At 35.1% G+C, this 13070-nt stretch overlaps 3 protein-coding genes across 6 annotated transcripts; 1 reads left to right on the top strand and 2 right to left on the bottom strand.

Moving 5' to 3' along the window:
• Positions 1-503: 503 nt before the first annotated feature.
• On the bottom strand, positions 504-2557 carry LOC120089468 (RNA-binding (RRM/RBD/RNP motifs) family protein). 2 transcript variants are annotated; one of them, XM_039046948.2, is made up of 2 exons: positions 2086-2556; positions 504-741 (listed from the first exon to the last, which is right to left on the bottom strand). In XM_039046948.2, exon 1 carries the CDS (start codon positions 2464-2466, stop codon positions 2089-2091), a length of 378 nt encoding a protein of 125 aa, XP_038902876.1. In that variant the 5' UTR covers positions 2467-2556; the 3' UTR covers positions 504-741; positions 2086-2088. The 2 variants fall into 2 exon arrangements, with proteins under 2 accessions (XP_038902876.1, XP_038902877.1); XM_039046949.2 differs by lacking the exon at positions 504-741 and adding an exon at positions 1794-1994 and having other exon boundaries at positions 2086-2557.
• A 768-nt stretch (positions 2558-3325) lies between these two features.
• LOC120088135 (RPM1-interacting protein 4 (RIN4) family protein) lies at positions 3326-6003 on the top strand. 2 transcript variants are annotated; one of them, XM_039045224.2, is made up of 3 exons: positions 3326-3435; positions 4293-4607; positions 5761-6003. In XM_039045224.2, exons 1-3 carry the CDS (start codon positions 3418-3420, stop codon positions 5806-5808), a joined length of 381 nt encoding a protein of 126 aa, XP_038901152.1. In that variant the 5' UTR covers positions 3326-3417; the 3' UTR covers positions 5809-6003. The 2 variants fall into 2 exon arrangements, with proteins under 2 accessions (XP_038901152.1, XP_038901151.1); XM_039045223.2 differs by having other exon boundaries at positions 5758-6003.
• Positions 5971-11662, bottom strand: PYD2 (pyrimidine 2). 2 transcript variants are annotated; one of them, XR_005484833.2, is made up of 13 exons: positions 11386-11621; positions 11059-11220; positions 10857-10908; positions 9967-10236; positions 9639-9850; positions 9252-9372; positions 8598-8685; positions 8418-8496; positions 8045-8132; positions 7813-7853; positions 7667-7736; positions 7138-7294; positions 5971-6377 (listed from the first exon to the last, which is right to left on the bottom strand). XR_005484833.2 is itself a non-coding variant. In XM_039045221.2 (13 exons), the coding sequence occupies exons 1-13, from the start codon at positions 11488-11490 to the stop codon at positions 6186-6188; spliced, it is 1620 nt and encodes a 539-aa protein (XP_038901149.1). In that variant the 5' UTR covers positions 11491-11662; the 3' UTR covers positions 5971-6185. The 2 variants fall into 2 exon arrangements, 1 of the variants encoding a protein (XP_038901149.1); XM_039045221.2 differs by having other exon boundaries at positions 7667-7719; positions 11386-11662.
• Between the last annotated feature and the right edge of the window lie 1408 nt (positions 11663-13070).

Here is a 13070-nt window from a genome sequence, read left to right as displayed (position 1 = left end):
CCCTCCATGATCTTGCTCTAGCTGAGGTTTGTTGCATCAAGATTGTCCATGCCGTGCAAAAAGTCATTTTGACACCTTTTTTTGAAAAGTTGGACCATTTTACATTTTGGACCCAATTTTTAGGCCATCACTATAATTATTCAAACTCCTTGTCTCTCACATCCCCTAACTTTTAAAATTGAGAGTCTAAATTAATTAATTATGTAAAGTTTAGAATTTAAATTTATACAATTACTAGTTTTAGATTCTAATTGATACAACTCTCAAAACCAAAGGGTAGAAATTGAAAATTGCACTAAATAATATTTTAAAAAGAAAATGCTTTCATTTGTAATTTATGAATTTGCACCCAAGTGAACTTTGCTAATAGTAATTGACATGATATTCTTGCTTGAAGGTTTGATCCTATCGAGCCGTTGTACTTCTAAATTTTGTGAGTTCACAAATCAAACACAATAATGAGCACACGTCATATACAAAAGGATCTGTATGAGGAAATTCCATCAGAGCAAGATACGTTAATATATATAACTAAACTATGCTCAAGAATCTTCTTTCATGCTCGCAATGAATGTAAAAGATACAACCCAATCAATATAAAAAGTAAAACCCACGGAATTGTAATATAACAACAAACATGGAAGGGAAAGCTTTAGGTCAGGGCGAACAAGATGCCTCCTTTCTGAACCATCCTCCTCAAAGATACTTTTCCTTTTCTTCTCAAATGCTCCACAGGAATTCCTAACAGCAGCGCAAATAAAAAGGCCTTTAGCACTTAGTATCCTTAAAACTTTGATAGTTTTCCACAAGAATATGCTTGAATCTGAAGAGGTGTAACTTAGATTGATATATTAGAAAATGTCAATATAAGTGATAGATAGATATCCTCACTTTCACTCGTATTTCCATACATGGTGTGTACCTGTTCGGGATGACTTTCTCTCACACCATGGGCCTTCAATATAAAATATTGGTCATGGAACATAAATTTATGACATTCAATGTTTTGCAAGGGCTATTCATTAGAACTCATGGGCACAGATGTCCAACTTACCGAACAAATCTCGTTCAAGTAAGGTTGTAAGGTCATCTGTGCAAGGGCTATTCAGATAGCACAGCACAGAAGGTCTAAGCCTAAGAGAGCCGAAGCACTCACAAAATACAAATAGAGGGAAAGGGTATAAGAAAATCAGCCAACATAGGCAATAATACATCTTATAAGCATATGAACATTGCAAATTAAGAAGTCTCCATCAGTAGAAAGTTACTATAGATACAACAAAAGAAGGTAAATAGAGCTATAACAAATTCGTACTATCTAACTAACTCATAGGTTGGTCTCTAATTTGCCACAACTTCCTCCATATTACTCTCCCAACAAAAACCTTTTGAGCAACCCAAATAGATCCTAGTCGTGCAAAGCGCAAACAGATTTCCACAAATATGTTATCATAACATTAGAACTAAAGGAGACAATTATACAACCTATAAAACAGATCCTGTTCAAGTAAGGTCGTCAAAGACGTTATCGTAACAGTTGTGCGGACTTTCAATTTCTAATGCAAACTCATATTCACTTCTTCCTTGCACAATGGAGGACAAACACTGATCTACCATTTTATCAACTTCAGAAAGAAGATGATAATCCCAAACGATAAATTATATTCAATGCTTTAAAGTGCCAAACCTGATTAGTAAGATGTCTGATGGCTACACAGATCATCGAGATGGCAGAAATCTAATATGCACAATTACTTCAATTAGATAAAAGCCACCATACCAAGCTTACTACATATTCACAAAGTCATAACTTGGACATTTATATAGAAGTTAACTACCCAAGAACTGCAACCATATAAGAGAAATGAAAAAGGCCGGACAAGCGTTAAGAACGAGTGCTTACAATTTAATTGTAATTAACAGAAACAGATCATGGCATGATCAGAGCAATGATAGCAACCATCAATTAAGAACATTAGTACACCTATGAAACCCTAGAAAGAGATAACTTCAAGTTACAAACAATTTGACTCAATTCCAGGATTGCTAAAGAAAATCTTAAGAAAATTAAGCTTCATATTACACCTTTTACTTATCTTTCGTGGAAACACCGTACTTCTCCTGCATCCTAGCGAGTTCATCCTCTTTCTTCTTCTGGTCGAACTTTTTGCTCATCTTAGCTTGCTGGTAGTACAACACGATCAGATACCGATTGGCAACGTTGAAACCGGAGAGATGATCCACCGCCGTCTTAGCATCATAGATATCTTCGTAAACAACAAAGGCGGTACCTCTAGTATCCTTGTTCGTCCCAATCCGAATCTGCCGTATCGCCCCGTACTTGCCGAAAATATCGTACATCTCTTCGCTGGTAATGTTGAAGGGCAAATTTCGTACGAACAAGACTCTGTTGACCTCCGGCGGCAGCCTCGTATTACCCTTGCGGGGAAGGCTGAATGTGGCCATGGACGAAAGTCTCTAAAGAGCCTGTTTGGGAGAGAAAAGAAACTGCGAGAAAATTCGAAATGCGGGAAATATCGGAGGGGAGGTGATTTGTGTCGTTTTAATTTGGTATTTATCTATTATGGGCCTCAGCGAGCAGGCCCATCAATTTTTATGGGCTTGGATATCGAAGAGAAGTGGGCTGGATCCGACTTAGGCCCATTAGGCAACCAGCCAGTTACCATCGTCGTTGAAACTTATCAAAATAATAATAATAATACTTGGATGGAGAACCCAGCTGCTCTCTTCTTTGTACAATTGGAGAAAATATTTGACAACCATGAGAAAAAATATTAACACTTGGACAATTCTAAACTATACCAAATATTTAAGTCCATATCGCATGATTATAACTTTTATAAAGAGCCCTTTTAAATATAAAATAATATTTAAAAATATTTACACTTTATAAAGCAACAAGTATTATAAGTACAAAACACTTTTAGAATTTTTTTACACTTTTAAAAATTTTTGCTATGAAATGTAAATATTTTTTAGATTTTTTTATTTATATTGGTTAGATATATGAGAAAGAGAAATTAGGGAGAGGAAAAAAAAAACATCAAAATCATATACAAAATGTGATTAGAGTAACAAAAAAGTACTCATTTTTTTTGCCCTCATAGCTCTCTCATGCTAAATAAAGGAGAGATCTGTTTTAACAAGGAAGTAAAATGAAGGTGGAAGAACACAATTGATTGTTAAATTTTATTTTCTTCCTTTCTTTTTTAGATAAAGAATTTGGTTTTTTTTTTTATGGTGTTTGTCTAATTTGGATGTACCTATTTTGAAGTTGTTTGTATTTAGAACAAACATATATAGAGAAATGGCAGTTTTTTTATTTGAAGGTTTCTCACATTCATTTTCCCTCTCTCTTTTTTGGTCTCCTACCTCCTCCTCTCCTCTTGAGACCCTATGGCCGCTCGGACGGAGGTTTGTTTTTTTTTTTTTTATTTGTTATCTAATGATTATGCCCTTTTTTTTATTTCGATTCCAATTCCTTTTATTTAACTTTTGATTGTTTTGATTATGTTTTGAAATCCAAATCAATTGGAGTTCAATCTGGGCTTTAATTCTTTCTAACTTTTCAATTTGGCTCTAAATGCTATATTAATTAAAAGTGGGTCCCTATGAAAATTCTCTTATTTTTCCATCTTATACAGTATATTTGTAGTAATGTCGTATTATTAAGATCTCCAAAGAAAGAAAAAGCAGCTTTCGGAAGATAATTGTGGCTCATGGTTTAATTATTTATGTTTTAGCAGGTAATTATTAGATTTATGTATGATGGTTTGGCATTAAACTTTGGGAATCTTTTAAATTCAGATTAGGTAAAAGAATGAACTATAGAAACTAATTGTTAAAAAGTCTGATCAAGAGATGTTAATCTTCCAAAATTTCCGGCAAAAAATTATAAAATTTTCACCCAGAACGTCCATAGTTCTTTTCTGAAATAGAAAGTAATGAAAAATTTTGGGTGCAACCATACGCAATAAAAATCTCCCATATCTTCCATGTGGCAGTTTTTTTAAATAATCTTTTTATTTCTTTTTTATCATGTATAAAAAAGTACTGCATGGAAATTAATTGTACCTAATCATTACTCTTCTCTTATTATCTTCCTATTTGATTCTCTTGCATCTGGATCAATCCCAAAGCAAAAACAACGATAATGAATAAAAATCAATCAGAATCACAAAAATTGGTGAGGTGAGGAAGAGAGATATGATGAGTTCCTTTTGAAAATGTAATTGAAAGTTTGGTTGGTGTGTGTGTGTGTGTTTATGCAGAAAAATAGGTGGAGATCAGTTCCAGAATTTGGGGGGTGGGATCACAATGCGCCTGGAGCAAGCAATTATTCTGTTGTATTTACTCAAGCTCGTGCCGACAGGAAACAGCGAAAAACTGACTTAACTGAGTTCAAAAGAACAAGCCTAGGGAATGAAAGAGAGTTAATGGCAGCCACGGGTAAATGTCATCGCCACCAAAAACATCACCATCATCGACATCATCACCACCATGAACAACAACACCAACACCAACACCAACACCGCCACCATCACCACCACCGTCATCAACCACCAGCAGATGACTCTGTTGTCCCAGTAAGCACTTCCATTTTTTTTTTTTTCTTTTTAGTACAAACAATTTGAAAAATGATGGATTTGGGCCTCCGACCTCGAGGAAATGAGTACTTATAAAAAAAACTCACAAAATACATAAATCATGTATACTCATAAAAAAAACTAACAAAATATCAAATCATGGGTAGTCGTGGCCACAGATTGAATCTGTTCTCTCAAAGTCTTTTAACAAACCTATGATCATCTCAACGAGCTAATCCAAACTCTGAACTTAATGAAGCAAACCTAAATTAAACAAGAATCGAATGTAATATTTGAAACCAGAAGCTGAAGAAAATATGTATAAAACATAGTACCTGTTGGATACTGAGGCTGAGGAACAATTGCTGTATGCTTGTATCTATCCCCTTAATGGAAGGTTGTTTTTATATCATCCATGATGGTGGCAACTTCATTTATAGCCTTCTGTGAAGTTACCCTCTTCCAGTAATCAGAGCTTTTTCCCAAATTTAACCATAGCTATTACTTTAAAGTAATGCACAATTATCTAAAAGTTAAGACTACAGTTCTTCCTAAAGTAGTGTCTTGTTCAAGCATACAATGAACACAAGGATATTTGTGATATTATTTATAACAGCAGGCTATCTAAGATCATTATAAGGATACTCCTTATGATATACAATATACGATTGATAGGATAACTTTCTACGATCACTATTTAGAGTTCCTTGTTATCCAACAGCACAAAGTAAGGAAATAAGCAAGAACAGATAGTTTCCCAGCACATTCAAGAGGGCTGGTTTCTCTCCCCTGAGAACATATACGTTCCTACATAAAATTCAAGATAACGGCCTCTACCCTAAAGCAAAATATATAAAGACAATCCCTTCCCTCTTACAGCAGTGCGCGTTCCCTTCAGCCTTTGTCTAGGGCAAAAGTCCCTTCTTGTCCTGCCTGGAATAGACCTTATGGATTGGGGGCCTACAATCATTTCAAGATGGATCTGATATTGACCTAAAAATTAATAATAAATAAATAGATAACCAAAATCTTTTAGTAACGACTAATGTGTAAGGAACATGAGTAATTACATCATAACATTTTTAAAAAAAAATTGAATTAATATAAATATTCGTGATTTAATCCTTGCTCTTTCATTTCTCTTATCCAGCAGAAGAAAAAGAAGATTCTGACCTACATCAATTGTTGTATCAGGCCTTGATACGAGACAGAAGCCAAACCACTCCTCTATGTTTTAGTCATATTATGCTGTTCTGAATCTTTTTTTTTTTTTACTGGCATGTAAGTGTAGATGAGACACGTTCATCATATGGATAATTGCATCAATTTCCCCCCTCCCTGCATCTTATTTAGGTTCTTTAGCTTATAAAAATGGAACCTTGAAATTTATTTCTTACTTCATGGAGCAAAACAAGATAAATAAACTATGCTATAACATAATATCCTGTCAAGTATCTTAAAAAGAAGTTGCTATAGATCTACATGGTGGATACAGGCCATGCAATCTCGGTTATTCCATCTATATCAACTATCCATCATCTATTCTACCCGTTTTCACAAACTACGATGATTGGAGGTTTAAGTTGAGGAATGAAAACGTTTCACCGGAGCACGGGTCGAGGACAGGTACTGAGCATCTGCCTTGTGAATTCCATCAAACAAGTAATTAAAAGCTGGCATCTCTATGTACTTCCCAGCACCTGGAACGACTTTTAGCTCATTGTTTTCCCAAACAATTCTTCCTCCAGCAATTGTCACTTCAACCTTCCCCTGTGAAAAATATGTGCGCTCTTAAACATAAGCAGATTACTGTGTCCAGAAAGTTGTGTTAATATTGCATGTGATGATGACTAGAACAGATTAAACAGTTCAATATGGGCATGCATACATTGACAAAGTTCACGACAAGTAGTGTGCACCAAAAAGGATCTATTGGACAAGATTTGATATGTATGCGATTATCTACAGTTTGAATTCGTATTCTGAGCAAATTTGAATTTTAAAATACGTGCAAGTATAATGATGAAAATAGGGCCAATGTACATGGTTCTGGAGAGAAAAAAAAAATCCAGGATCAAGTGGTCTTTATACAAAGGAAAATTTACGAAGGAATAAAATAACAGGAATTCACACAGAATCGAGTACAAGTATACTTTATTGGTAATTGACTACAAGGCTCACATATAATTCAATTGATTCGCTTTCCCATTCTTTTCTTAGAGTTCCCTCCCGTTTCTCCACTACAACTCTATTTTTCTTTTGTCACTCCTAATTAACAAAGTATCTGCCCCAAGGTTGTTACTAAATTAGAACTAACTCCCTTCTAACGGTTGTTCAAAGGAATTCACACAAAATTATGATTTATGAATAAGCTGTTCTTAAAGATGTCGAGTCTTGTCTCTTAAAGCCTAACATTAACTTAATTACCACATTATCCATTCGTACCTCTTAAAATTATAGCACAAAGCAAGCAAAAATCACATAATTCTATTGTCATAAGAGAACTGCAGTATGGTTTTCAAGCTTCTACCTTCCCTTTCTTTCCGTCATAGACATTTGTGTCAGTTCTAGAGTGATGAGCCTTTGCAGATATTTCAAAACTTGCATTTGGATTGAGTATAATTATGTCTGCATCAGATCCAGGAAGAATTGCTCCTTTCTTTGGATAGATATTGAAAATCCTAGCACTGAGTAAATAATAGTAAACATTAAAACACCTTGTGTAATGTAGGCAACAAAAGTTGTTTGACACTTTATCTAAGTAAAATAAGTGCCAAAACATGAGAGGTGGGGAAATTCAAACTTCTAATCTCTTAGTCGAAGGCACATGCCTTAACTAGTTAAGCTATGGTAACAAATAAAAAGTTATACAAAACCACTTTAAAAATAAGAATGGACAAGGAGTTCCTCTAGAGGTCATTAAATAGAGACGAGACCACATACCATTCGTAATTCTCTCTCTCTCGCGAACAAGAAACAATTTCTTTTTTTTACAAGTTGCAAACTTTTTGTTTGATTTATGAAAAGAAAAAAGAAGTGTTTCAAACAAGACCACATACCATTCAGTGCTTGTAATCCGAACATAATCACGAGCAGATATTTGACCAGACTCCTGAATGTTAGAGATTTCTGGATGAGAATCATAAGAAAATGCAAACTTAATTGTATATTCTGAAAGAATAAAATAAATGCACGTACAACTTACCACCATTGTATTCCATACCAAATGCATTCTTTCCTCGATACCTGAAGATTCCAAGTTGTCAAACATCGAAGCAAAGAAAGTATCATAATTGAATTGGATATGCATTAAATCCAGGTCCTCAAGATCTCACGTTGATTGCTAATACAGACCACCTAATCTGTCATATCACTAGAAAAAGAAGAGGAAGAAAGAGAGACAGAGGGAGAGAGAAGGTAATATCTATAGCAATTACCATTGACGCCATTAGGAATTTTTCGAAAGTCATCGATCCCTATGGCTTTCTGTGTAGAATTAAAGACACAGTGATCGGTTCCCACAAGCTGCAAATTATAAGCACGTTGAGAAATAATCATCATCTAAACATGGAGATTTTAAAATGTTGCAATAATGTACCCAACTGTTAGGATTACAATACTAACATAGTTTCTGGAGATCTTAATTTTTCATAAATACGCTCACATAGGACACACATTCACAATGAGAAACCAGAACTCAAGCTGTAAATAGTAGCCTTCTGAAATTTGCATGATAGCATAACTAAATTAATTTGTCAGGCATTTTCAACGACAGTATAGCAAATGTTTCATTTCCGTAGTTATAATAACCTGCAGAACTCCAGTTGAAAGTGCTGCTTGAAGGGCCTTATCATGTCCCGATGGTCTAATAGGAGGACTCATGACATACCTGACGATGATACGGTCGTGATGCATTAGACTTTTTACTTGAAAAAAACAATATAGCGATAAGGATAAGGTTGTACAAGAAATACTAGAACAGCTAGTTACTTGGCTGCGTTGACAAAGTCAGGGTCCCAAAGCCCAGATTCATCTAGAACTAACCCAGAAACAACTGGCTCTCCAATTACCTTCTGCCCTGCAGCACAAAATAAAAGTTATCTGCCAGCCCAAGAAAATAGACTGTCATATAGCAGAGAAATAATTCCAACGGAGAAGGATCATAACAATTCGTGAGGAGGAAAAATAGAGGAGCCAGTAACAGATGGCAGCAAAAAATAGAGGAGCCAGTAACCATGTGAGAAGGCGAGTCGAACATTTCAGTCACATGAATTGCATTTGATTCAGAGAACCAGGGGTAAAAAGACATTTTTAAAATAAAGACATCAAGGCCAACCACACAAAGGTTTCAAAAGGAAGGATCTTTGATTTTTTCTCCTACTTTAAAAGCCACCTTTTCACGCACACAGCCAAAGTTCTTCAGTGCAATACTACTTGTGCACCCTTTTGGACAATTTGGGTTGGACAAAATGAAAAAGCCTTTGAAGATGTTCATAGACCTATTGGTTTGCAGCACGCCTAAACCAATAGACACAAGTAATAAATTCATTGAACTACAGGGTACACTATGATGATTCTGATTCATTAAGAACTGTCAGTTAAATATACCATAGAAATTTTAAAACATAGAATAGAATCTGGCACCTGCTTTTCGAGCTTTGGCTATTTCTTCCATTGCATCAATGCTCATAACATGAACCACATATAGAGGAGTGTTCACAAAACTAGCCAGACGGATTGCTCGGGAAGTTGCCTCTCCTTCTAACTGCGTTAATTTCAAGCACACACAAAGAAAGAAATACCCATGAACGGAGAATGGCAAGTGAATTAACAAAAATAAACCGTCCATTACCCATGAGTTCAACCAGACAAATAATCAGTAAAATAATGTGCATAAAAGAGTAACTTCATCCAAAAGTTCCATAAATTCAAATAATAGTCTCATCCAATAATAAAGCAAGCAGATAACAGTGACAAGCAAGTGGCACAAATGCATTCAATAGATTTTTTTCTTCTTCTTCTTTTAATTACCACAGCAGGCCGTGAAAGAGCATGTCCCTCTGGACCAGTTATACCAAGTTCAATCATTCTCTCCTGTCCTTCAAATACAGCATCACCATTTTCAGCATGCACCATGGCCAAGGCACCAAGAGATTTGCACTTCTTCAATCCTTGTAACAAGAGCTCGTCACTGATCATTAACACCCCCTTGTATGCTAAGAAGAACTTGAAAGAATTTATCCCTGAAAGTCAGAAAATGTGAAGAATGAATATTGATGAGAAAACTTTTAATGATATTTCGAGATGAAGGCAATTTGATCCATAGTCTATTGGCTTAAGGTGAAAAATGATAAGTAACCCTTCTCTTTCACCATGATTTCCATTTCCTGTGAGACAACTTCATCCCATTTTGTGATTGCCATATGAAAACCATAATCCATGCACGATTTCTTTGCTTTTTTCTTGTATGATTCAAACCCTGCTGATAGGCTTCCGTTCACTGGAATAACAAAGTCAATGTGCATGGTCGTTCCACCAGCTAATGCTGCAGCCTGCCCAGTGAAGAAGTCATCAACTGTTTCAGTACCCATAAACTCGAAAGCAAGATGTGTGTGAGGATCGATTCCTCCTGCCAAAATTCCAGGGGAAGAAAGTTTCAAATTTCAATCAACCACATCAAAATGTACCGTGTATTTTGCTGATTCTAAGATTAGAAATGAACTAGAAAATTGAAAGCGAACTGGTTCAAATAGTCCTGATGGAATAAGACATCCATTGTATGCATGTATTGAAAGAATTTGCTCATATTCAGAGGAAAATTTTGAGAAGTAGGTATCGAGGACAAGATTCGAGAGTTCCTCTCTCTTCCCATAATCCAATAGACTAAGCCCAAAAAAATGCCTATGTGCGTGCAAAACTACATCATATACAACATCAGCTGCTCATTCTTTTCCCGCGCTTCATTTATAATGATACTGAAGGCGTTTAATTTTTCAAAGAAACATGTGAAGCTATGGGTATCGCAGTCAATAGAATTTTAATGATGGTATAAAATAACCTGACGCACTCTTATGAGACAATATTTTTTGAAAATTTTACAAGAAAGGGAGCATCGAGGATGCAATTGAGTAGGGTAGCCAATGGAGATTGAAGTGTCTATACATATCCTTCATTAAAATTGATGCCAATACACTTAAGGCATGCTTTACTAACTTAAAAGCAGGAAACAAGCAACAATTGTAATTTAACCTGGCATGACATATTTTCCAGTGGCATCTAGGACCGCAACATCATCCCCAACCTATTATTGGCAATTAAGCGAGTTAACATAATATTCAACAGCACAGATCAAGAGTAACAGATCGCCATTCATAACCAAAGCTTTTGAAGTCACAAACTCGCATCAGTCATCACAGTGAATTGCTTCACCGTGTTATGAATAAAAACATACCTTGATATTAGACTTCACAGCAATAATAATCCCGTCTTCCACATAAACATCAGCAACCTCCTGATGATGAGCATTCACAACAGTTCCACCCCTTATCAGTAGCTTCGACGATGATGCTATACCACATGTTGACTTATCGATTCCAATACCAGCGTCACAAAACTGAAATATGATTGAGAAAAGATGGCGTGAGAAATAGATTCATGTTTCAAGAAATTAAAATCGCAAATCCAATTGAGTAAAATTTTGGCATCGAAACACGAATAAGATCGTATTTCTTCGTTTTTTTCAACCGTAAAATGGATGTCAGTCAACGGTTCAGAGTACCTGATCAGATTGTGCGACAAAACAGAATGAAGAAAGAAGGAGAATAAGAACGAAGAGCTGACGTCGCTCCATGAATCTCAGTGCACCGCTGAATGGAAGCTTCATCAACGCTCAAAGAACTACTTGAAGTGAGAAAGAACGGATCAAAGCCGAACTCTTTCCCGGTAATATCCCATTTCTAAAATTTGGATCGAATGAAGTCCACGTCTGTTTCCTAAACTCTTAATGGATTTATTTTTCCTTTTTTTTTTTTTCTTCCTTTTCTTAAATAACTTTTTTCATGTAACAAAAGTTTGGTTGGAAAAAGTTCGAGATTAATTTGTATTTTGATTTTTTTTAGTGTATTTATGAAAATTTTGTTTGAGACAACATTTTAATTATAAATTATAATGATTATTTTTAGAGAAATTATTTTAAATGTCAAACTCTCGAACCTATTTTTAAATTTAGCAAAATGTCATAGTCTATCTGTGATTTATCAATATCTATTAGTGATAGATGATACTAATCTATCAAGGATAGACATTTTATTGTATTTATAAATATTTTGATTTATTTTTCTGTATTTAAAAACTACCCTTATTTTTTTATTTTTTTTTTAAATTGTCATTATTCTAAAATGGTCATATTGAAATGAAACTATATAAATATATTTTTAATCTTGTAACTTTTTTTTTTCCTTTGGAACAAAAAAAATTAGTATTTTACCTATGTGTTTGAAATAACTTGGAAACAGAGTAAAAAAAATTGATTCTTTATAAGTACTTATAGGAAAGTTAATAATTTAAAATGTATTTAGACTCGTTTGGATTAAGATTTTTTTTTTAAATAATGTTATTTTAATATATTAGCAAAAATAGGGTAGGGTTGAAAAGATTGACAAAAATAGGTTTTTTAATCATGTACCCAGTATACGATTAGCTTTAAATTGTGTACCCGATACACGAGTGCCTGTTGATCTAGAACGCGCAGATTGCCATTGTAGCAGTCATGCAGCATTGACTGCGGGTACACGATTACCTTAAGTCGTGTACCGGGTACATGACTTCCTTCTCCATTAAACGGCCCGACCCTTCTTCTTCCTCCATCCAAAACCTTCTTCCTTCAAAAACGTCGATCTTCCTCCATCTTCCTCTGTCTAAACTGTTGGGGTTGATGCCTTAAAGTCTCGTGTCCTGTAGTTTGTAAACAGTTTGTACGAACGTATGTGTTGTTAATATATGATATTTACTTCACATCTTATATTATTGCACATTTGCTTGTTTTATTTGTTGTACCACAAACCAATAAACATAAAATCTCTGGTTATCTGTATGTGACTCAAGCATGTATATGGTAACATACAAGTGGATCATGTCTTGAGTGATAACCAAAATGGTCTGTAGTATATGAATATAGGAGGAAAACCTTATCCTGGTAACGCTACGGATGCGGCCCGCTTTGTAGAATAGTCACAAATGTTGTGACTTGTCACATATGGTCTACTTCTGATCATTCGTGTTGGGGACATGCGAGCAAGGGCGTCCTATACAAAGAGTTTGTATAAGACCTGACCACGAAGTGTTAACGTCTCGTCATATAACACTGTTCATAATAAAGACTTCACTTCACTAGGATGACCATGGGTAACATGACCTCAATCCTGAGTGAGTTGGGAACTCCTGCCATTAAAGGCAGTCATTTGA

Source organism: Benincasa hispida, chromosome 10, assembly GCF_027475165.1.
Source record: "Benincasa hispida cultivar pf3 chromosome 10, pf3_genome.v1.1, whole genome shotgun sequence".
NCBI lineage: Eukaryota > Viridiplantae > Streptophyta > Magnoliopsida > Cucurbitales > Cucurbitaceae > Benincasa > Benincasa hispida.
This window is presented reverse-complemented; position numbering and strand designations above follow the sequence as displayed.

Bases quoted from the DNA above. Each gene is read 5' to 3' on its own strand.
- LOC120089468 (XM_039046949.2), bottom strand. From the start codon at position 2,466: ATGGCCACATTCAGCCTTCCCCGCAAGGGTAATACGAGGCTGCCGCCG.
- LOC120088135 (XM_039045223.2), top strand. The intron at 4,608-5,757 runs GTAAGCACTTCC...TCTCTTATCCAG, and splicing joins CAGATGACTCTGTTGTCCCA to CAGAAGAAAAAGAAGATTCT.
- PYD2 (XM_039045221.2), bottom strand. From the start codon at position 11,490: ATGAAGCTTCCATTCAGCGGTGCACTGAGATTCATGGAGCGACGTCAG. The intron at 11,221-11,385 runs GTACTCTGAACC...ATCATATTTCAG, and splicing joins TTGTCGCACAATCTGATCAG to TTTTGTGACGCTGGTATTGG. The intron at 10,909-11,058 runs GTATGTTTTTAT...TGCCAATAATAG, and splicing joins CTGTGAAGTCTAATATCAAG to GTTGGGGATGATGTTGCGGT.